Genomic DNA, 27,295 nt, shown 5'->3' on the forward strand with positions numbered 1-27,295 from the left:
ACCACAACAAGTAAGGGAGAGAGTCTTAGAAAGACATTTCTTGAACTGATACATCTTTTCTTGTATAAGTAAATATTAGGGACAGGGTAGAGATGTGTTTGAAGATATGATTTTTATTAACTTTAATGAAAATAGATGTAATAGTTAAAACTGTATAAAATACTGTCTTAATATCTTATCCTTTAGGGCCGGGAAGAAGATCCACATGAAGGCAAAATGTGAGTTTGTGTTAATTTTTAAAAGGAAAAAGAAACTATGTTGTAAACCTACTAATTGGAAAACTTAGGCCAAAATTTATTTTAAAAGAAAATTGCTACTTTGGGGGCTGACTTAAGAATGGTTTTTATTTGGCTCGAGAACTGGTATGTTAAAATTTTCTTTAGGATCTATGGGTAGTTTTATTTTTAAATAACGATGGTGGCTTTTACTATATAGAACTCTTCTATCACCAAACTAAAGGCTTTTCTATAAACAACATTAATAACATCATGAATGTCATGATTCATAATATTTTTGTTTCCTTATTGATTTATTTATAGCATTTCTTGTTTTTGTAACCACATCTTTTGGGTGTTTTATGTTTCAGTTTTTTTCAGTTTGTTTTGCGTGAGAGAGACAGAACTTTTCAGCAAGATCATGACTCTTTACCGTATTTATTAAGATTCTACAAGGCCTTTTTTTTTTCATAATCTTTTCAGGCTGATTTTAGGTATCTTGTAAGGGCTAATTCAAAGACCAGGTATTACTTTACTTAGTATTTGCCACAGTCATCTCTTGTATTCCAGAAGTTATTAGCTGTTAACAATAACCTCCTATGGGAAATTTACTTTGATTTTGTTATTGTCCTTGGAGATCTATTTTAGTGTTTTGCTCATCCCTCATTTACTTTGCATAAAAATTTTCTTTTAAAGACGTTAACTCTTGATCCCAATTCTGTCTTACTCATGATTTTAATTAAGACCGTTCATCTTTTGATCTCTTTTCAGTGGAACACTTTTTTTCCTTACCATCCTGTCAGTGTTGATGAATGCAATTTAAAGGTTGCCTCTCAAGTGTTTGCTTATTCTCTTTTCTAACCATTAGAATACAAAAACAGTAAGCTGAATTATCCACTTTCAGTAAACCTCACTTAGTTCCTGACGCTTCCTTTAAGTAGAACATATGAAATGTTTTCTGAATCTATTTTCCTTGTTTGTGTAGGTGCAAAATAGCCTCCATAAGTGAGATGGTACATTGTTGACTGTATTTGTGTGAAGTCTTCCCTCTACCTGTATCACATTACAAATTCTAATTAGTGTTTGGGGGAGGCATACTGATAATGTAAGCAAATGGAATGGGTCAGGTATAAATATTCTTATTTTTCCCAAATTAAAATAATGCTGATCTTTCTTATTTTCCTTCTATGATGAAGATTAAGGTACATGGAACTGGCTCCCTACAGTACAAACAGTGCAAAGTATGGTGATACATGGCAGTTAACATTCTCTCTTTGTATTAGAGAGTGGGAAGCCAAAAACTAGTAATGTTTCCCTGCAGTAAGTTGACTGCTGTAATTGATGTGTGCAAAAACGGGAGTCCAGTGTTGCCAGATCTTCGTGATTTTCAAGATACAGTTGAAATCTGTATTTTTATCCCTATTTAAAATAATACCATAGATATATTTTTAAAAGAAAAGAAAAAAAATGTTGGTCACATGCCACTAAATATTTAAAGCTTCATCCAGTTTTCTCACAGCATAAAGTATAAATCCCACTTTTGCTGGGAATGTTTTTTAGTTAGTACATCTCTGAACTTTGTAATTATCTACTCATTTGGTATTTAGTGTAAGTTAAATTTGCGCTGTTGACTTATTTTATGTATTTCTCAGCTCCCTCTAATTTCTTAAGGTGGAGACTGGCAGTGAAGCCACCTCAGTAGCATCCATGAGTGCTCTTTGAGACTAAACAAATGTAACTTGAACTGTGTTTCTTTCTGGCTCCCTTTTAACAATGATATAGACATCAAGTCCTGATAATTTTGTTTTCTAAAATATTTCTTTTTTTTTTTTTTGAACATTTATTATTGAGAGACAGAGACAGAGCATGAGCAGGGGAGGGACCGAGGGACCAAGGGACGGGGAGACAAAGAATCCAAAGCAGGCTCCAGGCTCTGAGCTGTCAACATAGAGCCCGACATGGGGCTCAAACTCACAAACTGCGAGATCATGACCTGAGCTGAAGTCAGACGCTTAACCGACAGAGCCACCCAGGTGCCCCTAGAATATTTCTTGAATGTGTGTCTTCTTCTCAATCTTAAGCAACCATACTCTAGTTCAGGCCCTTTTCTTTATTTTTTTTTTAATTAAAAAAATTAATTGACGATAGATGACACACAGTGTTACATTAGTTGCAGGTGTACAACAAAGTGATTGAACAATTCTGTACATGATGCCCTGCGCCCCCCAGGTGTAGCTACCATCTGTCACCATACATCATTATTACAGCATCCTTGACTATATTCATTATGGTATGCCTTTTGTTCCTGTGACTTACTCATTCCAAACTAGAGGCCTGTATCCCCCACTCCTCTTTATTCCTTTTGCCCATCCTCCACTCTGGCAACCATCCGTTGGTTCTCTGTATTTATAGGTCTGTTCTTCTAATTTCTTAACAGGACTTGATGTAGCAGTAACCTCCAAGTTGGTTTTCTTTGATGCTTTCAGTCTCTTTAAATCCTTTCTTCCAGTAGCAAGCATAATCTTCCTAAAACCCATATCTGACTGCATCACTTTTGCACTTAAAAGCATTACCTTATTCTCTGTCATATTTACCTTAGCAGAGCCTGAAACGATCCTCTCATCTGACTATTGTGTCCTTTACTAGTCATATCTCTTTTATGTTTATATTCTACTCTCCAGCTTGTCGATCTTCAAATGTGTAAAACTGTTGTTCACCTTTGTCTAAGCTACTTTCTAGGTCAGAATACCACTGCATTATGTTTGGTCAATTTCTATTCTTACTTAATGACTTAACTCACTTATCACTTCCCAAGAAGTCTTCCTTTATCTTCTCCCTCACATGTTGCATAGAGATGGTGCCCTCCTCTTTTATTCCAAAAATGCCCTCTGTGCATTTCTATCACTGCACTTTATTATATTTTTGACATTGTTTTTGTAGTTATACAGTATTTGTGTTGCTTTTTCTTATTGGAATAGGAACTTTGTAAGAACAGGGACTCCTCTTTCTATCATTGGTGTAAACCATGTGTTTGAAATATGTACATTTTACATGTAGGTAATAAATGTCTGAATGAGGAAACTCAGATCTACTTCTTTCACAAAATCATTATTGCTGATTTGTTCTCTAAACCCCATTTGGTGCTCCTCACTTGGAATTCCCTTGTTTTTCTTTATTCTTGCTATAAAAATATAGGAATAGCCTTTGAGGGTATCTACTTATCTCTCCTCCAGAATATAAAAACCCTGTTCTAGCATTTGTAGGAAATGGTCATTTAGATTATACTTGAATGCAGTATGGAACCTTACTACCTTTTAAGGAAGCCTGGATTGCTCCAGTTGTTGTGTACTTGCTGTATAGTATTCATAATTTGCATTGAGTTAATGAGTTAATGGTGGGAATAATGTTAAAGAGGGAATTTAAAAGTTTGAACATTTCATTCATGTGAAAAGGTAAATATTCAGTTATATTTTGATAAGTAATAGTATGGGTAATTTAAAACAATGTTAACAGCTTCTAAATCTGTAACACTGGGCTTTAGAGCACTTACATGTTTTAGACTTGTAGTATTTTTATTTTCCAGCTATTTTGGGGTATATATCTTTTTTACTGAAATAACACTATACTTATTCATATATATAATTAGCATGCTCAGAAGTAATTTTTAATGTGCCTTTCCAGAATGTATTAAATACAGCACAGTGTTCTGAACACATTCATTCAGTGAAACAACACTGAATTTATTAACATACATAATATACAATGAGCTTTTTTTTATGTAGAGGAATTTCTAATTTTTATTAAGAAATTTTTAATTGGAGTATAATTAAATCCAATGTTAAATTTGTTTCAGGTGTACAATATAAATAATTATTCAACAGTTCTATATATTACTCAGTGTTCATTGGGATAAGTGTACTTTTAATCCCCCCTGTTTCCCCCATCCCCATGCCTTCCTCCCTCTGGCAACCACCAGTTTGTTCTTTGTATTTAAGAGTGTTTTTTGTTTATCTTTCTTTGTTTGTTTATTTTGTTTCTTAAATTCCAGACATGAGTTGAATCATATAATACTTGTCTTTCTCCGTCTGACTGACTTCCATCCATGTTGATACAGATGGCAAAAATCTCTGTCTTTTTTATGGCTGATATTCCATTGTATGTATATACCACATTTTTATCCATTCATCTATCCTTGGGCACTTGGGTTGCTTCCATATTTTGGCTACTGTAAATTACATGACATTAACCATAGGAGTGGATATATCTGTCTTCTTTGGAAAGATGTCTACTCAGGTTCTCTGCCCTCCCCTCCCCCCCCCCACTTTTTTTTTTTTTTTTATTGAGAAACAGAGAATGAGACTGAGAGTATGAGCAGGGGAGGGGCAGAGAGAGAGGGAAAGAGAGACTCTTAAGCTGGGCATGGAGCCTGACTCAGGGCTCCATCTCATGACCCTGAGATGATGACTTGAGCCAAAACTGAGAATCCGTTCCTTAGCCGACTGAAGCATCCAGGTGCCTCTCTGCCCATTTTTTTAATTGAAATATTTATTTTTCTAGAGTTGAGTTTTAGAAGTTCTTTATATATTTTGGATATTAACCCCTTATCAAATACATCATTTGCAAATTCAGTAGGTTTTCACTGTGCAGAAACTTTTAATTTTGATGTAGTCTCAATAGTTTACTTTTGCTTTTGCTTCCTTTGCCTGAGGAGACCTATCTAGAAAAATATTTCTATGGCTGATGTCAAAGAAATTACTGCCTGTGTTTTCTTTAAGGAGGTTTATGTTTTCAGGTCCCCCTTTATGTCTCTAATCCATTTGGAGTTCATTTTTGTGTATGGTATAAGAGAGTAACCCAGTTTTCATTCTTTTGCATGTACGTGTCCAGTTTTTTCAACACCGTTTATTGAAGAGACTGTCTTTCTCCCCGCAGCATATATTGTTGACTCCTTTGCCCTAGATTAATTGACCACATAATTGTGAGTTTATTTCTGGGCTCTCTTTTCTGTTCCATTGATCTATTGGGTCTGGGTTTTTGTTTTTTGTGTACTATTTTTTGCCAGTACCATACTGTTTTGATTACTACAGCTTTGTAGTATATCTTTATATCTGGGATTATGATACCTCCAGTTTTGTTCTTCTTTTTCAAGATGGCTTTGGCTCTTGGGGGTCTTTTGTGGTTCCATGCAAATTTTAAGATTATTTGTTATAGTTTTGTGAAAAATGCTATTGGTATTTTGATATGGATTGCCTTGAATCTATAGTTTGCTTTGGATAGTATGGACCTTTTAACAGTGTTCTTCCAAGTCATGAGTATGGAATATCTTTCCATTTGTTTGTGTCATCTTCAGTTTATCAGTGTTTTATAGTTTTTAGGGTACAGGTCTTTCATTTCCTTTAAGTTTATTCCTAAGTATTTTATTATTTCAGGTGCAGTTGTAAATGGGATTGTTTTCTTTTTTTTAATATGAAATTTATTGTCAAATTGGTTTCCATACATCACCCAGTGCTCATTCCAACATATGCCCTCCTCAGTGCCCATCACCCACTTTCTCCTCCCTTCCACCCCCCCATCAACCCTCAGTTTATTCTCTCAGTTTTTAACAGTCGTTTATGGTTTGCCTCCCTCCCTCTCTTTTTCCCCCCCTTCCCCTCCCCCACGGTCTTCTGTTAAGTTTCTCAGGATCCACATAAGAGTGAAAACATACAGTATCTTTCTCTGTATGACTTATTTCACCTAGCATAACACTCTCCAGTTCCATCCACATTGTTACAAAAGGCCATATTTTGTTCTTTCTCCTTGCCAAGTAGTATTCCATTGTATATATAAGCCACAATTTCTTTATCCATTCATCAGTTGATGGACATTTAGGCTCTTTCCATCATTTGGCTATTGTTGAAAGTGCTGCTGTAAACATTGGGGTACAAGTGCCCCTATGCATCGGTACTCCTGTATCCCTTGGGTAAATTCCTAGCAGTGCTATTGCTGGGTCATAGGGTAGATCTATTTTTAATTTTTTGAGGAATCTCCACACTGTTTTCCAGAGCAGCTTCACCATTTTGCAGGGTTATTCGTATACAGTATCATGTCATCTGCAAATAGTGAAAGTTTTAATTCTTCTTTACCTATTTGATGCCTTTTACTTCTTTTTCTTGTCTGATTGCTTCAACTAAGACTTACAGTAGTCTGTCGAATTAAATTGGTGAGAGAGGACGTTGTCTTGTTCCCGAATTTAAGGGAAAAGCTCTTAGTTTTTCATCATTAAGTATGATGTTACCTGTGGGTTTTTCATATATGGCCTTTGTTATGTTGAAGTATGTTCCCTCTTAAACCTAGTTTGTTGAGAGTTTTTATCAAGAATGGATGTTGTACTCTGTGAAATGCTTTTTTCTGCATTTGTTGAGATGATCATATGGTTTTTATCATTTCTTTTGTTAATGTGATGTATCACGTTGATGGATTTGCAAATATTGAACCACACTTGCATCCCTGGAATAAATCCTGCTTGATTGTGGTGAATCATTTTTTTTAATGTGTTGAATTCGGTTTGCTAGTATTTTGTTGAGGATTTTTACATGTGTTACTCAGATTTTTTTTTTTTTGTAGTGTCTTTGTCTGGTTTTGGTATCAGAGTAATTAATGTTGGTCTTGAAAAATGAATTTGGAAGTTTTTCTTCCTCTTCTATTTTTTGCAATAGTTTGAGAACAATAGGTGTTAACTTTTCTTTAAATGTTTGGTAGATAGATGGCACCTGTGAAAGTCATCTGTGAAGTCATCTGGTCCTGGACTTTTGTTTTTTGGGAATTTTTGCTTATTGAGTTTGTCTCATTGCTATTAACCAATCTATTCAAATTTTCTGTTTCCTCATGATTCAGTTTTGGAATAATATTTGTTTCCAGGAGTTTATTCATTTCTTCTAGATTGTCCAGTTTATTTTACAGTGTTTAGTATTTATGTGATGTTGGTTGTTACTTCTCATCCTTCATTTCTGATTATATTTCCTTCAGTTCTCTTTTTCTCCTTTATGAGTCTATCTAAAGGTTTAATATAATTTGCATATATTTTCTAAGAACCAGCTCTTTGTTTCATTGATCTTTTTCTGTTGCTTGTTTTGTTTTTGTTTCTGTTTCTTTTATTTCTACTCAAATCTTTATTATTTCCTTCTTTATTTTGACTTTGGGCCTTGTTCTTCTTTGCTAGCTCCTTTAGGTCTTAGGGTTAGATTGTTTATTTGAGATTTTTCTTATTTCTTGAAGTAGGCCTGTATTGTTATAAAGTTCCCTCTTAGAACATTTTTTGCTGCATCCCAGATTTTGGACTGTTTTGATTTTCATTTGTCTCATGTATTTTTTGATTTCCTCTTTGATTTCTCGGTTGACCCATTCATTGTTCAGTGTAGCATGTTATTTAGTCTATATGTATTTATGTTCTTTGGAGATTTTTTTCTCATGATTGATTTCTAGTTTCATAACATTGTGGAAAGAAAAGATGCATGATATGATTTCAGTCTTTTTGCATTTCATTCTTTTTGAATGTCTTGAATTTTTTTTGTGGGCTAATGTGATTTACCCTGGGAAGTGTTATGCAGTGTCCTGTATATATCTGTTAGGTCCATCCAGTCTAATGTCCAATGTGTCATTCAAAACCACTCTTTTCTTGTTGGTTTTCTGTCTGGATGATCTATCCACTGATATAAGTGGGATGTTTAAGTCTTCTACTGTTACTGTATTACTGTCACTTTCTTCCTTTAAGTCTTAATAGAGTTAATAGCACTATGTATTTAGGTGCCTCCATGTTGGGTCCATAGATATTTATGAGTGTTATATCCTCTCATTAGATCATTCCTTTTATTATTTTATTATGTCCTTCTTTGTCTCTTGTTCACAGTCTTTGTTTTAAAAGTCTATTTTGTCTCATAAAAGTATTGTTACCCCAGCTTTCTTTTCACTTCCATTTGCCTGGTAAATGTTTTTCATCCCTTCACTTTCAATCTGCATGTGTCTTTAGGTCTGAAATGAGTCTCTTGTAGGCAGCATTTAGATGGTTCTTGATTTTTTTGTTTTAGTCTTCTAGTATTTTTACTTTGCAATTTGTTTTTTAAGCTACCGTCAAAAATAATAGGAGATTCTAAGAATTAATGACAAAGTAATAGAGGTATGATCTAGGGTTGTCAGCTTGGCTGTACAGGTGCTAATCAACAAGATAGATAATAGATCTTCAGGTAAATGAAAGGAGATTTTAAGAAATTTAATTACTAATAATTAATTTTTAAAACCAGATGTGTCATTTTATTTTAAGGTAAAATTTAAATACTTTAGTTATATGCAGTGGATCTTGACTATAATGCCATTTATAATAATTTCTAAATGCTTATTTTAAGTATACAGAAACTAAAATACTCTAGCCATCTAATTTGTTATGCTATCAGCTCAAACAGAATTAGGAATGCTAAGACATTCTTTTACTTCATTTCTTGATGCTGGTATCCAGTCTGTCATGGCTCAGCCTTATTTTCTGACTTTAAGGAAAGTATTAACCAGTCAGGTCTATTTTCTTTCAAGAGAGAACCTATCACCTATTGTAGGGGAAGTTCATTTTGAGAGTAATGTGAGGAAAATTCACTGAGTAATTTTTTTTCTGGATAAATCTGTAGTGGGCTCTACCTGTACCATCCCTCCTAATACCAAGAAAAGAGAACACTAGCTATGATGTAAGCATATAACAGTTTGTCATTCTCAGAATTAAAATCATTGCTGTTTTTGTATTGTTAACTAATAAGGAAATTATAGTTCATACTAGTCCCTGATTTTTCTATATTTTGTTGAAAGTATGTGTGTTTAACAAAGTGTAGTAACATAAATGTAGAAGGAATAAGATAATTTGATCAGTTGTATTTGTATTTATTTCATTATTGCACCTTGAATTAAACTTGTGTTTAATTTTGATTGTATAACAGCAAAAAGGACTTTAGATTCATATATTTAATTTGTTCTCCTTTTAAGATGGTTCCATGGGAAAATTTCCAAACAAGAAGCTTATAACTTATTAATGACAGGTAATTGTATATTCACTTGCCTTTTCTAATATCTTTATTAAAAAAGTAAAAGAGAAAACCAACAATTTATCATCTGTTTTGCCTTTAGCACTAATTTGATATTTATACATACTGTAATTTCTTGCCCACCACAGAGAAACTGGTGTACTTGTTATCTGGTGTTTTTTAGTTGAATACATATATGCAGTATAAAATTCAGTGACATGTGTTTCTTTCTGTCTGAGTTCCCAATTTCTTCACTAGAAGCAGCACCAGATGAGAGGGTTTTTTCTGTATTTTTGTAAGTTTTCAGTGTCTGTATGTATCTCCCTTCCTCACTTCTGCATGCACCCCTAAACATACCCCCTCCACACACATTCACAGGAATGTGCAACACACTTTTTTCATGTTAGAATATATTTTGGGTGATCATTCCATATCTGCTTATATAAGTTTTCATTATTCTTTTGAATAGCCATAAGCTTCTGTTAGATAATTATGGTTTTTATATATCTATAGAGGAATATTGTGTAGTTTTTACTTTTTTGCTCTAGCAGATGTTCTTGCATTTATCTTTGTGCACTTGTGGAATTACAGAACTGTGCCTTATTTAAAATATATTAATTTCAACCTTTCCTAAAACTCTGGTTATAGAGGTATGTAAAGTAAAAATTGACTTATATTGTGGGTTTATCATTTAAATTAGAAACAATCCTGTCATCATTTATCCTAACATTTAATACTGAATTAATTTAACTACAAAATATCTCTTTAGTAAACCACACTTTATAAGGATTTGAGACCAGTTTAAGCCATAATCTACAGTTGAGAAATACTAGTTCTTTAAAAACAACCAGTGTTTGATAGTTTCTGTATATAGTGATTATTAAAGGCGTTATCTGAATTATTGTTTTGAATTACAGGAATTGCAGTTTAATATAATTAATTCTTGGCTCTTTTGAAAGACTCAAGACAGTTTCAGAGGTGTTTGATTTTCTTGTGAGGATGTAGGTTAAGCAGGTTAAAAATAAACATGATGATGCTGCATGGTAGTAATAGATACCAGACCCTCAACCAACATGACATGCTATCAGCCTTGAGAGTGGAACCAAAATATTTATTTTAACGAATTTACTGAATTTTGAATATAAGTTTATATTTTTGAACTTGCACCATCAAGGACTTGAAGCACTCATTCTTGTTTTAGGCATTTCAACTTGAAAAGGAGCTAAACTTAATTTCTATACGTTACTTTTTATTTCCTTTGGGTCATGTGCTCTTTTAAGAATTTGGTGATATTTTCCCCTGAAAAGTGCACCTAAGCACTTGCATGCATAATTTTGCATGAATTCCTATTCTTTGTATTGAACATGAAATTACTTGGTAGTAAGTGTCTTGGCTAGATGATTGGAGCTGTCGATAATTTACATGAAAATTACATCTCATATTCTAAGTATTCATTGTGTTTTCCTAAAAGCAATCAAGTTCTGATGTTTCCTGTTTGATTAGTACTTAAGACAAAGAGAAAACTAAGCATTTTAGTTTTAAGAGTCACTGCCTATCAAAGATATCAAAAAGACTTCCCTAAAATTAGTGAGAAAATCTTAAAATACGGTAATTTATTTTTATGTGACTTTTCAGGTTCTTACCTATTAAATGAAAGGTAGTGTACATGTACTGATTTTGATGAGGTGTACACATACTCCATTTTTAATCAACCTTTATAAGCTTTGGCACTATTTTATTACAGTTATTACTTTTTTTTTTAAGTGTTTGTTTATTTTGGAGAGAATGAGTGGGGCAGGGGCAGAGAGATGAAGAGAAAGAATCCCAAGGAGGCTCTGCACTGTCAACAGAGTGTGATGTGGGGCTTGATCTCAAGACTGTGAGATTGTGACCTGAGCTGAAATCAAGAGTCAGACACTTAACTAACTGAGCCACCTAGGTGCCCCTATAGTTAGTACTTTTTCATGTTTAATCAGAAGCATTGATTAAATAGAGTATTCCTAAACAAAATTTACTGTTTGTAATTTATTGACTATTCTTACTAAGAGGACTTACAGACAGTGTGTGGCCATTTTACCCCAAATTCTCTGTTAGATTATTCTTTCCAAGTTATGACAGGTATAGACATTATTAACCAGAAATCACTGCTGTAGACTTCTGTATTTTTATGTGTTACAGAAATGCAACATCATGGGCGGTTGTGACTCATACACTAGAAAATACAAAAATGTGTTAAAATAGTCTTTATTATAAAGCAAGTTCCTGGTGAAAGTTTATGACTTTTGAATGTACTTTATAATTAGGATACTTAACATTTTTTTTTCTTTTTTATTTGATAATTAGGAAATAAAACTAACAGCTTCATTTTTACAGTTGGCCAAGTCTGCAGTTTTCTTGTGAGGCCTTCAGACAATACTCCTGGTGATTATTCACTTTACTTTCGGACCAATGAAAATATTCAGCGATTTAAAATATGTCCAACACCAAACAATCAGTTTATGATGGGAGGCCGATATTATAATAGGTAAGTTGTGAGAGATTTTAGTTATCTTTTACTTTTGGCAAAAATAGTTGAAATTTCAATAATGTAGTATATCAGATTCAAAACTGCATAAAAGTTGCTTCTTAAAATTTAAAATTATAAGGCCTTCATTATAATTTAGTAGTAGTCATGTCCAAGAATTCTTTAGACAGGGTCAAACATGAATATAAGTTAATAATTGATAATTTGTTTTCTTCTAAGATAATTTATGTTGTTGATTATGCACAAACTGTTTACAGAAAATTTGCTAAGTCCTTATATTATCTGTAGGATAGCAAAACATCTGTTCTAAGAAAAAGAAAATATTTTACATTTTCTTATCAGTGAGACATTTTAATAGGAAAAAAGGTTCTTAAAGAGTAAACAGAGGGGCGCCTGGGTGGCGCAGTCGGTTAAGCGTCCGACTTCAACAGGTCACGATCTCACGGTCCGTGGGCTCGTGCCCCGCGTCAGGCTCTGGGCTGATGGCTCAGAGCCTGGAGCCTGTTTCCAATTCTGTTGTCTCCCTCTCTCTCTGCCCCTCCCCCGTTCATGCTCTGTCTCTCTCTGTCCCAAAAATAAATAAAAAACGTTGAAAAAAAATTAAAAAAAAAAAGAGTAAACAGAGACTTGTTACAAATGTTAGTCATGTAATTGGTTTGTTCTCAAGTTGGTATTTCTTTGTTGTAATTATTGGATCCTACTTGTCATTTTTAAAATTCTAAGTAAACTTGTTGCTTATCCCAAAACTCAGAATGAACTTTAGCCACTTGATCAGAAAAATAAGTTAATAGAGAAACTGTATGATAGAATGTTAGCTTTTTAAAATTTTTTTCTGTATATTAGAAAGTAATCTTTCATCCCCCCTCCCCCCGCCGAATGTAAAGAATTTCCTATACTGATAACTCTAGAGTGGCATTATCTTCCTCTTGGAAGCTTTCGTAAACTAAAATGGTGCCATTTGCCTAGGTTACTCCCTTAATACCACAGCAGTATTTTCCATTCTATTTAGAATTTCTCTTAATTCCAGCTTGACCTCTGAGCGTATAGAGATTCAGCAGGTGGTTCATCTTAGAAAACAATACAAACAAAAAACAAGTAGAACTTGCTTGCCTAGGAGGCCAGTGGACAGTGATAAGATATCAAATGGAAGATGTGAGTCTAGTAACTGGGATCCTTTTTCACACTTCTTATAGAAAAGCTGCTTGAGTGGCTTCTGTATTATAGTTCGATGTAGATACCCTCACTGAAAATCCACCTAGCTGCACTTTGAGCTCTATATAAAGGTCAGTTAATTTTTCCCATTGTCCAGTTTTCTAGGGATTTGGAATATATAAAACTCTAAGTTGAAAACATATTCTTAACTAAATTGATAAATGTCTGTCTGGAGACTAATTTTAAAGATAAAATAATTTACATAGATTTATTTTCAGGGAAGTTTGTTTACTGACTCAAACTTTGTTATAATGCACATTCTGCAAAGATGAAAATTCTTCCTGCATAATGGAGGATGTCTTTTTTATTGATAAAGAACTGAATGAAATAGGAAGAAAGAAGTATTTGAAGTATATTTCTTTCTAAATTATTACAAAATTATTAGTCTGCTTGCAAAATGATGAGTCAAGGGGCGCCTGGGTGGCTCAGTCAGTTAAGCCTCCGACTTTGGCTCAGGTCATGATCTCGCAGTTTGTGAGTATGAGCCCCGTGTCGGGCTCTGTGCTGACAGCTCAGAGCCTGGAGCCTGTTTCAGATCCTGTGTGCCCCTCTCTCTGCCCCTCCCCCACTTGTACCTTGTCTCTCTCTCAAAAATAAACATTAAAAAAAAAATACTTTCATAAAAAAAAGCAAAATGAGGACTCAAAATTTTTTAAGTAGATACTAATTTAGTGGTTGTGATCATTCCCCCAAATTTTCTTTTTAGTTTTATTTATTTGATAAAGTTCAGGAGTATTGTTGTTTCTAGTATTAATGTTAAAAAGTTTTTTTTAACGAAAGCTAGAATTATGTAAATCTGATGCCTGAAAAAATGCAGTTTTACAGTTATTTTGGGAATAGATATTTCAGCATGGAAATATATTCCATTTCAACATTAGTGTCAATAATAAAGTAACTCTTGGAAGATACACGTTTGTGGGACACCTGGCTTGAGACTCAGTTGGAAGAATATGCGATTCTTTAAAAAATTTTTTTTTAATGTTTATTTATTTTTGACAGAGACAGAGCATGAGCAGGGGAGGGGCAGAGAGGGAGGGAGACACAGAATCTGAAGCAGGCTCCAGGCTCTGAGCTGTCAGCACAGAGCCTGACACGGGGCTTGAACTCACAGACCGTGAGATCATGACCTTAGCCGAAGTCGGATGCTCAACTGACTGAGCCACCCAGGTGCTCCACAGAGTATGTGATTCTTGATCTCAGGGTTGTTGAGTTCAAGTGCCACATTGGGTATAGGTTACTAAAATATATATATATATATATATATATATATATATATATATATATATATACATACACACACACACACACACACACACAACAAAGATACAACTTGGTGATTAGCAATGATTATTTAGATATGTAAATATAAAATGGGAATATCCATTAAATTTGTGTAACAGAGACATACTCTACTGTCTTCTCCCCATTAATTCTACATTAGCTTTTTGATAAAGAGATAACACTTAAGTCTGTTTCATTTAGAAACTGCTTTGTTGAAACATAACCTTAACAATCCTATATTAAAACTTTTAGAAAAGCAGGAGAGTCATTTAACAGCAAATAAAATTCAGTGAACATTTATTAACTAATTTTCTTTGTGAAATGTACAGCTCCTGTGCATATTCATTAAAGAGAAAAATCTATGAAGTACAGGTCTGTGAGAAAAGATGGCAGGCTGACTGATGAGTTCTGGGATGTAAACATGGACATAGGAGAGTCAGTGGAAAGAGGGTAGTTGAGATGGTGATGAGAATGAAGAGGAGGTAGGATTTTGGTCAGACCTTAAAGATTACTAACATTTATCTAGGGGTTCAAGAAGAGAGAGATACCCATTTATTTATTTATTAAGTAAATTACTAAAATGCAAGTATAAGACATAGTAGTATCTCTAGAAACTCACATTTATTTTACAAATCAACTTATAGTGAACATGTTTTAGTTTTCTGAGATGTAAATCTATCTGATTTCATGTCTAAAACCTTTATGGAATGTCTAGGAAATTGTGGTTTGTTGTGTCTCCCTTGATTATTGTTTTAGGTATATCTGGGAAGAATATGAACTAAAGTAATTTAAAGAAATCTTGAAAATCCAACTCATTGGTAAAAACATATCTGGTTGTCACACACTTTTAAATTTGTTCTTGGGCAGTCTAAAGTGTACTCCATAGCAGTGTCCTGTTCTTTGAGCTCATGGACAAGAATTATATAGTGACACTGACATGATCCACAGGATCAACTGCATTTTTTTACACTTAGAAACCTTTTAATATTTGCTATTTCTCATAAATTTGATGCTTTTTGCTTCGAACCACATCGTCATCTTTGTGATGGTATCTGTCTTCACATGTATTCTTTTCTGATTTTCTTTTTCTTTTAACATTTTTGGATTTGTATGTGGTATTACGTATTTTCTTTAAAAGCTTGTAACCATCCTTGTCTTTTTAATGTTAATACATTTTTATGTGTCTCATTTTGCACCTCTCTCTTCGTTGTATAAAATGCTGCGTCTGGTATTTAGTTCATATCCACTCATAACTGTTTTTTTATTAATCTTTTCAAGTCTTCTATTTTGCTGTTTTTAACATTATATGTGGTTTAAATTAATTTTGTAGTATAGCAAAGTTATTTTATCTTTGGAGATCTATATATGTATATATACATGTGATCTGTGTGTGTGTGTGTGTGTGTGTGTATACACATACGTCTCTAAAGATAAAATGTATCTTCCAATTCTGTTAGTAGGGAAAACTGTGGAAAAAATCAAGTGGAAGGTTAAATAAGATCTGTTTTGAGAAATGTTTGCTAGCTGTCCCCAAAGTACCCATTCCTCCAGTATATTAAAGAATAGTTTAAAAGTGTAGGATTTAAGTATTCAGGGCAATAAAAGGGCCTACTGATTATACAGAACACTTTTATATTGAAAAAACTCATTATACCATGCTAAAATCTGTGTTAAAATACATTATATAATGTCATTTTATTTTCAGCTTTATTGGTAAAATTTCCCAAGTAGTAGGAATATTTTGTAGCATTGTTTATAAAAATTATGAATAAGCCTTTCCTGTTGTAGCAATAATCCCACATGTAAAATCAGCTCCTAGTCTTTTGTTTGTTTCTGCTTTTACCTGCTGTGAATACGTTTTTTGATCTAACTTCATCTGATTGTTATAAAAGCAGAATGTAAGTGTTTTGAGGATAAAAATTCTTAAAATTTACTTGAAGTCAGTACTTTATCAGTTTTCTCAATTGCTCTTTTAAAAGTAATGCTCTTTTAAAAAAAAATGGTAGACTTTTATTCTTTCCTTACTTGTAGTGACTTCTTGGGTATATGTATGCAACATTGGAATCTCTGATTCAGGTTTTTCTGACCTGTAAACCAATTCTTGATTTTCTAAAATAATGTGACTATTATAATCATATTTACTATTAATGTATTTGGGTTATATGCTTGGGAAAAACGCAAACAGATAATCCTTGCTAATAGGGTTTTTGTGTATTTTCAAGATTTGTATTTTTTATAAGACAGATTATGTCAATATTAGTTATTTTTATTTTTAACAGCATTGGGGACATCATAGATCACTATCGAAAAGAACAAATTGTTGAAGGGTATTATCTTAAGGAACCTGTACCAATGCAGGTCAGTGTTGTTTTTCTTTTTGCAATAATAAGCATTTTATTTTAAAATGCATTTTTGGTAGTATGTTTTATGCACATATTCATGCATTTAAAATTGGATAAAATTTAAAACTGCCATTATTCTGATTGTTTCAGAAAGTAAATTGTAAGAGAATCACTTAGTTTTTATTTATGTTGTTTCTAGCCTTGGTGCCTTTTTGAGAATAGAAGGAGTGCTGGGGCAGAAGCCAAGTTTCAGTGGGTCAAGGAGTGAGTTTGTTGGAGGCAAAAGTGGAGACAGCAAAGATAAATCACAGCCGGGCTTACCTAGGTGAGCTTGGTAAATAAAATAAAAATGATGTCTAGAAGAAGATACAGGGCTAAGAGAGGTTTAAACTTTTTATTTCATTGTTTATTTGCCTATAGGCTTACGGGGAGAGAGTTTCGAGCACATGTGTATGCTCTGGGTAAAGCCACTAGTAAAGAGGAGAGTGGGTGAGATGTATTGGCAGTACCTGATGTACAAGGTCTTAGGGAAGGCAAGAGTGGTTCACATCTTCCACATAAGAAGAAAGATTGGTCTTGAACAAGAGGGCCTGTTGAATATTAGCTGCTTAGTGCATAGGGTGATTGCTTAGTTTGTTTATTTCTTACACTTCCTGGAGAGTGTTGGGGAAAGCTTGTGGCAGAGGTTAGGAACAGGTATTTCGAAAGAGTGATTAAGAATTTTCCTGTGTGGAAAATGGAGGCACTGATACTTTAAGGATATAAAGAAGGATTGTAAGAATTTTCAGTTACCCAAATAAACTTCCACAGTGTTTGGTTGTGTCTCTAGCTTCTCAATTTTCCCTCCTCCTAACACGTTAGTTTCAGATGGCTATACCTGCTAGTCATTACAGTTGCTGAGATGCGGCCATTATCTGATGCTTAATATTAATTCAAGAATCATCATCATCTTGTCATACTTAATATAGCTTCATTCCTCATAGAATGCATGGTCCACGAGAGCAGGGATGTCGGGTTGTAGTTCCAGTGCCTAGAATAGTACCTGGCATGAGGTATTCAACCATTGTTACTGAATGACTATGTGCTCCCCAGTTGGAAGACCACTCGCTTCACCCCCTCTGTATTATCACTGATGTCTCTTAATCTCATTGTGCTTGCTGCTGTCTTCATGTCAGCCCCTTCCTATAGGCCTGTGTAAACACTTCTAGTTGAAGATCCATCTCAAGTTTCACTTCCTTCTCGACACCTGCCTAATTACTGCAGTCAGCACTGATGTCCTGCTTTCTCTGGAAGTTCTGGCAGACATGGGCTGTTCACTGTACTTAACGAACATTAACACTAACTTGTTTTGTTTGTTTATTTTAAATAACAAAGTATGGTACATGTTTTCTAGAAGCACTGCTCAAGGTCTTTTTTATTAGGGGTCAGAGGTGCTTTTACCTGCACATGACAGATTCTGCCACTGCATCCCATTGCTCTGTCCTGAATTCTGATTCACATTGGACGTTAGATTAATGATGGCTTTAATTTGTTTTAGAGGTCTACAGATTTTATTGTGTTGGCCTACAGATTAAGTCAGACTTTTCCCGTCTTGAAATTGTGCTTAGGATTTATTGAATTTTTTTAGAAAAAATTACTTTTTAGAATAAAAAAGCAATAAATTTGGCATCTAGTCAAACATCTAGACATGTAGACATCTAAATAAATTTAGAATAAATTTGACATGTAGTAAAATGTTTGTACCTAAGTTATAAGGTTGTTTTAAGAAATTACTTCATGTATACAGTCTGCCTCACGCTTGAGTTGCTGTTTAATTACTGAACAAACCCCAAATTGTTGTCCTTTGCAAAAGTGCCAATCGATGCATCGGATACTTCAGAAATAACCAGTGCTAATTACAAGGCAGTTTGATTACTACATAACAATGATTAAATGCTATTTGAAGTCTATTTTGGGGGGCCTGGAATAAAAGTAAGTTACTGTCGAAGTTTGGGAATCTTGATACTTATCTATCCTTCCCAGCAGGATTCTATAAGAGAACAGAAAGGGGAGTAATCTTTTTATATTGAAAAACTGATTAGCTCCCTCTCCCTAAGGGGACTCTGCATACCCTCACCCAGAGTAAGATGCTGGAACAGAAAGAGTAGAATCCTAGCTAAGTCTGCTTACTTTGTGGAGCTAACACTTCTCAAGACAGACACTAGAAGAGAAGGAGCCTTTTGAGACAATGCAGCCCACAAGAAAATAGCCAACATTTTTTAAGCACTATGTTTTAGACACCGTTCTTAAATGTATTAATTTAATTTTTTCAACAACTTGATGATGTTGCGACTGTAAGACAGGGAAATTCAGACTGGAGAAGATAAGTAAATTATTTAGGGCGTCAAGTTATTCTTGACTCTTCTTTCTCTCCTATGCTTTGTATCCATACTGTCAGGAACACCATGCTGCCTCTGCCTTCCAAATAAATCTAGAACATGACCACCATCAGAATCTGACTTTCATCTCCCTGTTTCCACTTTCACCCCTTAACACTGAATAATTGTCAGAGGGATCCACTTAAATTGTGAGTCAAATCATTTCACTCCTCTCTTTAATATTTGCATATGTTCTACATTTCATTCAGAGTGAAAGCTAAAGTCCTTACAGTGGCCTGTCAGACTCTTAGATGGTCTCTCTTTGGTTCTCTGAACCTGTCTCTTTCTGCGATCCTTCTCTCTCACTTGTGTTTGTTTACTCATGCTTGCTTCTCTGCTATTTTTTAGAATATGCCACGCTCTTTCCTGTATTAGGATCTTTACTTCAGCTGTTTACTCTGCCCACAATGTTTTTTTAATCAAATATCCACTTGCCTCATTCTCTTATTTCTTTCAGGTTTTGCTCAGAAGTTAGCTTCACAGTGAGACTTGCCTACACACCTTATTTAATACTGCTACTCGCCCTTACCGTGTAAAGCACTTAACAAAAGCACTTAACATTTATTAACTTATGATTTATTTGTTATGTTTATTATCTTTCCTCATTAGAATATAAGTTCTCTGAGGATAAGGATCTTTGGTTTGTTCACTGATGTATCTCAAAAACTAGAGCAGTACCTGGCACTCCACACACATTTATTGAATTAAATGTGACGGAGCATTTAAGACTTCTCCAGAAGTGTGCAGAGAGTAGGCCCTGAAGCTTCCCTCTTGTCATCTAGTGTTTTATTGGAACTTGGAAAGTGAATTTGTGTTCTTGGTCATAGTGTCATCTAATTTATTAGAATCCTTTGGGAATTGTAAATTAGTATATCAGTCCCTGCCGTAATACAATTTAGAAAAAACCTGTAGAGATTGTCTGGAAGTCATATGTTTAAATCTTAATATTAGTTATACATCGTAAATAACTAACTACAACAGTGCCCCGTTCCATAGCCAATACTAAATATTATCATTATTGAAATAAAAGACTGATAAGTACAAATCTATATAACCAGAACGTAGTCATTACTCTTTATCATCTGGGTCCAGTGTATCCTTTTAAATTTTTAATTCTGAAGTCATTTTATGAATAATTCTTAGAAGTAGGAATAAAGGTATAGTGCAAAAAAAGTTACTAAAAAATTCATTAAGAATTTAAACATAGCAAACTCGAATATTTTTCTGAATTTCCTTGGTTATAAAGGCTTACATACTTGAAATAGGCAGCTAACTTAACCTACTGTCATGTGTGGACCTGGATATTTCCATCTTGTAAATCCTAATTCCAGATTTCATCTCTAATCAATTAGAGATGCAGTACATCTCTAATCAACTCTTGCCTATAATTACTCTGATTCTTCTTCCCACACTTTCACGGTCAGAATCTGATACTGATTCCAGATGTAAATATCGCTCTATGGGTTTTAGTTTGTGATTCTTGCTGGTTTGTCATGTACTTGAATGATCAAATGGAATATACTTTAAAAACTTTCGGATGGCTTATAGTTTTGTTGGTAGACTACAGTGTTCTCGACTCCATAAAGGTAAAATATTTTCCTGTTTAGATTTATAAACATCAATTACAATGATAAATATGGTGAGTTTAAAAAATTCTACAGTTACCTGTGGTTACAAAGTACCTTTTGTGTGCTTAAAATTACCTTAAGTAAATCTTGGTGCACAAACATAAACATTTAAAAAGCCCTTATTTCTTAAGATCAAAACAGAGCAATCTAGATTCTTGTCACAAAATATTGCATGATGACATCCTTCCTACTAAATGATTGACTAGATAAAAACACCATATTTCCTTTTTTTCTCTCTTAGAAATGTATGATTTACTCAGTGTTTCTTGAGTTTGATAAAGTTCACCGAGGATACTATCATCTTCTCAAAAATCAATTTTATCATCACAGTAGATCCCAACGTGCTGCTGCCTCTTGGCATTCATCTTAATCTTTCAATAATTGTCAGACATCTTCTCATGTCAGGTTTTCCTCTTTGCTAATATGAGCAGAATATTAGGAGTTCTGGGCCATGTTCAGTGAAAGCTAATATAAAGATAACCTAGATGGTCTTACATACTTTTTTGAAAGATGCTGCAACACTTGGCAGCACAGTCAAAAGACAACAACAAAGGGTGAGGCAACAGAGATGATTGATTTCACTCTTGCATCATCCTCTAAGCCAAACAGTTGGCAAACTGTTTTGTAAAGGGCCAGATTATAAATATTTTAGGTTTTGCAGGCCATTGAGTCTCCATCTCTACTGCTGAAGTATGCCTTTGTAGTGTGAAAGCAGCTACAGACAAAACATAAAGGAATGTGCGTGGCTATGTTTTGATAAAACTTCATGTCCAGAAACAGGCAGTGGGTTGGATTTGGCACAGGGGCCATGGTTTGCCAACCCCTACTCTTTAGCATACTTGGGAGTTAATTGCTGAATAATGATGAAATGGTTTATAAGATGATGAGATAGCAGAATGTTTCAAGATATGGGAAGAATAAGATTTGTGAAAATCTCATATCTTAGATTTCTAAAAAGATCATATGGACCCATAAGGTCTCTTAGAAAAAAAGTCATAAAATCTTAAGCCTAGCAAATATTAAGAAGTGCTCAACAAAGAAACTAAAAACTGAAATTGAGTCCAGTGGGTCCCAGTAGTAATATTGATGATTGATTTATTTTGGAAAGATCATTATAAAGACACTATATTCTTCCTGACATCAGAATTAATTTTGTTATTTGGGAGGATTTAGCAGTTAAGACACATGCATGCATTCCTGTAAGTCAAAGAGTTATGTAAAACCATGAAATAAAAGTTACAAGGTTTTGGGAAAGTGACGTTAGGGGTGTAACACTCAAAAACCTCATCAGTAACACATACAGATGAGACGGTAATAAAATGTAACACAGTTTTTATATGTGCTAAATGGTTCCAAGATATTTACTACAATAAATATGGTACTTTACCTTGAAAAAGACATGAGGTTTACTTGCGTTAAGAGGCCATCAGAAGGGTTGTGAATATTGTAAAGTGGTAGGAGAACTATTTGAAATCAGATGGCGTAATATCAGGTGTGGATAGATGGGTAAGGCATATAGCGCTTGGCGAACTGAGAGGGCTGTTAGTACTTGAGGTGTGTTTTGTATACTCCCGTGCATCTCATTTCAGCTGTGTGCAGTTTTCTGCATTCGCCTAGTGATTCTCGCAGATGTAACTGCATCAGCAACCATGAATTTGGTTCTGCTTAAATTGTTTCCTAACTTAGCAGTTCTGTTGGGACAAAGTCATGTTTTCAAAACAGTGTTATTTGCTGTAACACAACAAAACTGTATTTTTGAAAATTTCTTTGAAAAGCAAAGGATCTCTGAATATAGGTGTTAGTGTTATTTTAAATTTTAGCATTAAAACCTTTTTTAAATGTCTAGATAGACAAGCACCCTGGCTTTTAATTAGTAATCAAGTAGGTTTTGCTTAATTTCCATCAAGAATTCATGAAATAATTTTTAATATTTTTAAAAATTCAGGATCAAGAACAAGTACTCAGTGATACAGTGGATGGCAAGGAAATCTATAATACGATTCGTCGAAAAACAAAGGATGCCTTTTATAAAAATATTGTTAAAAAAGGTTATCTTCTGAAAAAGGGTAAGTGTTAACTTTAAGACTAAAGATTAAATTTCAGTATTTTACCATTAATATTTAGTAGAAACATTGCAAATATTGGGCATAAAAATTCCCATAGAGATTTGTATTTAATAAGTTGTTTTGACACGAATTATTATTTAGTAATTGACCATTGTTTAAAGCTTTTATGTAAGGATCCTTCAAAATGTAGAGTTTAGGTGTATTACATCAACATGCCCCAGCAGAGTTTCATGAAACAGGCTTCCATATTTCCAAGTGTATCTTTTATTTATTTTTTTTTTTAATTTTTTTTTTCAACCTTTATTTATTTTTGGAACAGAGAGAGACAGAGTATGAACGGGGGATGGGCAGAGAGAGAGGGAGACACAGAATCGGAAACAGGCTCCAGGCTCCGAGCCATCAGCCCAGAGCCTGACGCGGGGCTCGAACTCACAGACCGCGAGATCGTGACCTGGCTGAAGTCGGACGCTTAACCGACTGCGCCACCCAGGCGCCCCTCCAAGTGTATCTTTTAAATCTTAAAGTCAGTTCCAGTGCAAGGTGTTGGATTCTTTGCCCTCTCTCCACCCCATACTTCATTATTATTTTTCTTTTTTAAGAGAAACTTTTTTGATACTTGTCACACTCATTGTTTCCCTTTTTTTTTTAATTTTAAGTTTATTTAGTTATTTTGAGAGAGAGAGCATAGGCACATGAGCTGGGGAGGGCAGAGAGAATCCCAAGCAGAGCCTGACATGGGGCTCAAACTCATGACCCATGAGATTGTGATATGAGCAGAAATCAAGAGTCAGATGCTTAACTGACTGAGCCATCTGAGTGCCCCAAACACATTCACTGTTTTGATGTTTCTGTTTTATAGATTTGCCTCAATTTGACATAAAGAAATGTCACAGGGTTGGTTGTTAGGGGTGTGGTAGAAGAGTTTTTTTCTTACGACTAGAAAAAAATTACACCTAAGCAAGAGTTTTAAAGATTTTATCTTAATGAAATCTCCAGAGATGTAGTTCAGGTAATTTTGTCATTTACAAGGCATTTTTCTACAGATAAATTGAGACATTTTTTCATTTTATAAGGATTGGTGTGTTATTGAAGCTTTGGAATAAAAATGGAAACATGATTTTTATATTTAGCAATAATGATTTTTATGACTTAATATATATATCACTTAATAGTTTATTATTTGGCTAATGGGAAACATTTTTTTTTAACAGGCAAAGGAAAACGGTGGAAGAATTTATATTTTATCTTAGAGGGCAGTGATGCCCAACTTATTTATTTTGAAAGTGAAAAACGAGCTACAAAACCAAAAGGATTAATAGATCTCAGTGTGTGTTCTGTCTATGTTGTTCATGATAGTCTCTTTGGCAGGTAAGAAATTGGTTTCCTATTTCTTTTTAGAATTGTTTTAATAATAAAACAGGTGGATGTGTTCAGATCATTTTTCAAAACCTAGCCAACTGATTCTGTGAGTCCTAAAATCATCTTAAAATGTCAGATTTACTTTGTAGGGTAATTTCTGTCTTCCTTATTTATTTTAGACTAACCTGTGCATGAAATTCTACTCTTGTATTACATAGAAATCTTTGGAATGACACTTCCTTTAGTAAAACATAACCTGCATAAGGCATGTTTCCTCCCTGCCCCACCACCAGTCTTTTGAGTGACTGACTTTGAGTCTTGTCCTCTTTCCTATTGTATCACATTCCCTCTGAACTCACTGCATCTGATAGTCCTAAATACACTCAGTTGTACTATTAGCTTGATAGGCCTGTTCCTAAAAAATGTGATATTAAGGAACAATTTTAATATAAAAATAATTGCTTCCTAGGAAACAGGAGAGTACTTCAGATTTGGAGTTGAAACATTTTTTTTTACATTAATTTCAGAGCTTTTCAAAAAATAAATATAAATGTATAAGCTAAAGGTGTATCCTGGACATCAAGGCAAATCCAGCTCTTGATTACGTCTAGTTTTTTGATTAGGAACCCTGGCCTTTCTTTACCTTTCCCCATCAGTATTACTAATAATCCATTCTGGAGCCTTTTTAGATGTATGTATCATTTTCATTATTTACTGTTACTAATAAAACACAAAGCCGTTAAAACAAATGGTTTTTACAACTTTTTTTCTGCTGGAGGATGGCATTTCTAGTAAGCAAGTCTAGCTTTATCTTATTTAAGTTGAGAAAAGTTCATGTAGAGCATATGGCTTTGTCATTTCTTCTTTCCAAACTGGGTTTAGGAATAGTGTTATTGTGTAATTTTAATTATAGACAAATTAATAATTAAAAATTTAGTCATTTTTTTTAAATGGTCAAGGTTTGAGAAATGCTGACTCAAACAGATAGTTTATCTTTATAACAGGGCTTTTTGGCGCCTTAGCCCAGTGTTTCTGTTGTGAATCAGTCACTAACAGGGAAATATAATATGAAGTATTTTCATGAATCCTTTGGACTTTTGATAACTCCTCCCACATTTTTTTTTTAATTCCTAGTATTTCATAAAAACAGCTATTGCAAAAAAACAAACAATAATCTTTTGGGTAAGATAGGATTTCCTAAGATTCTCCCCCCACCCCTTAACAGTATGGAATCTTGGCCTTCAGGTGTGGTTAGATCAGACTTCTGGCTCTTTTTCTGTTCAGCTTTCCCCTCTGTTTGCCTTTGTGTGTGCTGAATTCTTTGTCACAAAACATGGTAGCATAGTGGCATATGGTACCCAGACAAAGGAAAAGTAAGCATTCCCTCCAGTAATGATTGAAAATCCTGAGAATGCTCTATTGAGCCACCTCTCAATCAGTCTGGAGTGGGATTACCTTCATAAACAGGGGCCATCGGGTGCCAAAGTCCTGTTGCTGAAGATGATCACATCCAAATAGTGAGGCTGCTATGTATTCTCTGTGGGAGAGGGAAACGCATGTTGGGGAGACAGTCACACTATTCACTACCAGTCACTGTTCCCAATTAGTGCTGTGAATAGTTCCCAGAGGGAAGAGATTTTGAGGACAAGCTTATTGAAATAAGTAATATGAAATAGGTGGCTCTTAAGCCGAATCTTAGAAGATGGGTATAAATTCATTTAGAGGGGCGCCTGGGTGGCGCAGTCGGTTAAGCGTCCGACTTCAGCCAGGTCACGATCTCACAGTCCGTGAGTTCGAGCCCCGCGTCAGGCTCTGGGCTGATGGCTCAGAGCCTGGAGCTTGTTTCCGATTCTGTGTCTCCCTCTCTCTCTGCCCCTCCCCCGTTCATGCTCTGTCTCTCTCTGTCCCAAAAATAAATAAATGTTGAAAAAAAAATTAAAAAAATAAATACATAAATTCATTTAGACAGTTAGATCAGAGCTTCCCAACTAGCGTGCTGCAAATTGGTTGAGATACTGGTGGTTGTAAAATGTTACCGTAATAAAAATATTAAATGTTTTGTATCTCAAAATCTATACAACTTGAAATTATGACTTCTTTTATAAACTGTTTTAACTCATTATTTTATTTTGGCAAAAGAACTGGCACATAACACTTGTGGACCAAAAAGCTCTCTGCAGTGGCACACACTTGGATACTTTCCTCTGAGTTTTTTCTTAAATCACCCATTTACTCTGAATGTTATTATATTCGTTTTTTTCTTAATTTTTTTTAACATTTATTCATTTTTGAGACAGACAGAGCATGAGGTGGGGAGGGGCAGAGAGAGAGAGGGGAGGAGACAGAATCTGAAGCAGGCTCCAGGATCTGAACTGTTAGCACAGAGCCCGACACGGGGCTCGAACTCAAGGACCATGAGATCATGACCTGAGCCGAAGTCGGTTGCCTAACCACCTGAGCCACCCAGGCGCCCCTTATTTTATTCGTTTTTTTGTTGTTGTTGATCATCATTGAAGTTACTTTTTGTGTCAGTGGTAAAACTTAGTTTCATTTTGTATTTTACATTTACACTTTTTTTCTGTTAACACAGAAGTTAACCTTACATTTACTGTAAAATATATAAGGGAGTTTTAAAAAAAATAACGAGATTTTTTTTTCATTGTTATTTATGATTGGCTTTAATGTATAGACAGTTATGCCACCATAAAGGGCATTTTGGTGATTACAGTTGGAAAGTCATTAAATTCACAAGATAAAAACAGTAGCCTTAATTTTAAATAATGCAGCCTATTAATTAGGCCTCTTAAGAAATGTATTAGGGTCAGAGGCTCCTGGGTGACTCATTTGGTTAAGTGTCCAACTCATTTTCAGCTCAGGTCATGATCTCACAGTTCATGAGTTCCAGCCCCACATCAGGCTTTGTGCTGACAGCATGGAGCCTACTTGGGATATTCTCTCTCTCTCTCTCTCTCTCCCCCTCCTCCACTTGTGTGCATGCTCTCTCTCTCTCTCTCTCTCTCAAAATAAATAAACTTTAAAAAATGTATTGGGATAACTAAAGCCAATACAGCTTCTCATCGTCAGCCTAAATATTTTGCATTTACTACTAAATAAAAGCTTTCCCCCCTCTATTTCCCCTCCCAATCCCCTCCCCTCCATAGATCTGTTCCTATGGTAGCATTTTATTTGGGAAGTTTTCTGGGAACTCTT

The 27,295-nt window shown here is 34.5% G+C and overlaps 1 protein-coding gene across 2 annotated transcripts in view; it reads left to right on the forward strand.

Moving 5' to 3' along the window:
• Positions 1-27,295, forward strand: part of RASA1 (RAS p21 protein activator 1) — a 114,882-nt gene that overhangs the window by 62,233 nt on the left and 25,354 nt on the right. For both annotated transcript variants that reach the window (XM_045033366.1, XM_003981135.5), the window contains exons 6-11: positions 187-218; positions 9,219-9,271; positions 11,630-11,780; positions 16,553-16,631; positions 22,606-22,726; positions 23,938-24,094. In XM_045033366.1, coding sequence (XP_044889301.1) covers positions 187-218; positions 9,219-9,271; positions 11,630-11,780; positions 16,553-16,631; positions 22,606-22,726; positions 23,938-24,094 — 593 coding nt within the window. The remainder of the gene's footprint in view (positions 1-186; positions 219-9,218; positions 9,272-11,629; positions 11,781-16,552; positions 16,632-22,605; positions 22,727-23,937; positions 24,095-27,295) is intronic.

The sequence above is a fragment of the Felis catus genome, chromosome A1 (genome assembly GCF_018350175.1).
Source record: "Felis catus isolate Fca126 chromosome A1, F.catus_Fca126_mat1.0, whole genome shotgun sequence".
Lineage (NCBI taxonomy): Eukaryota > Metazoa > Chordata > Mammalia > Carnivora > Felidae > Felis > Felis catus.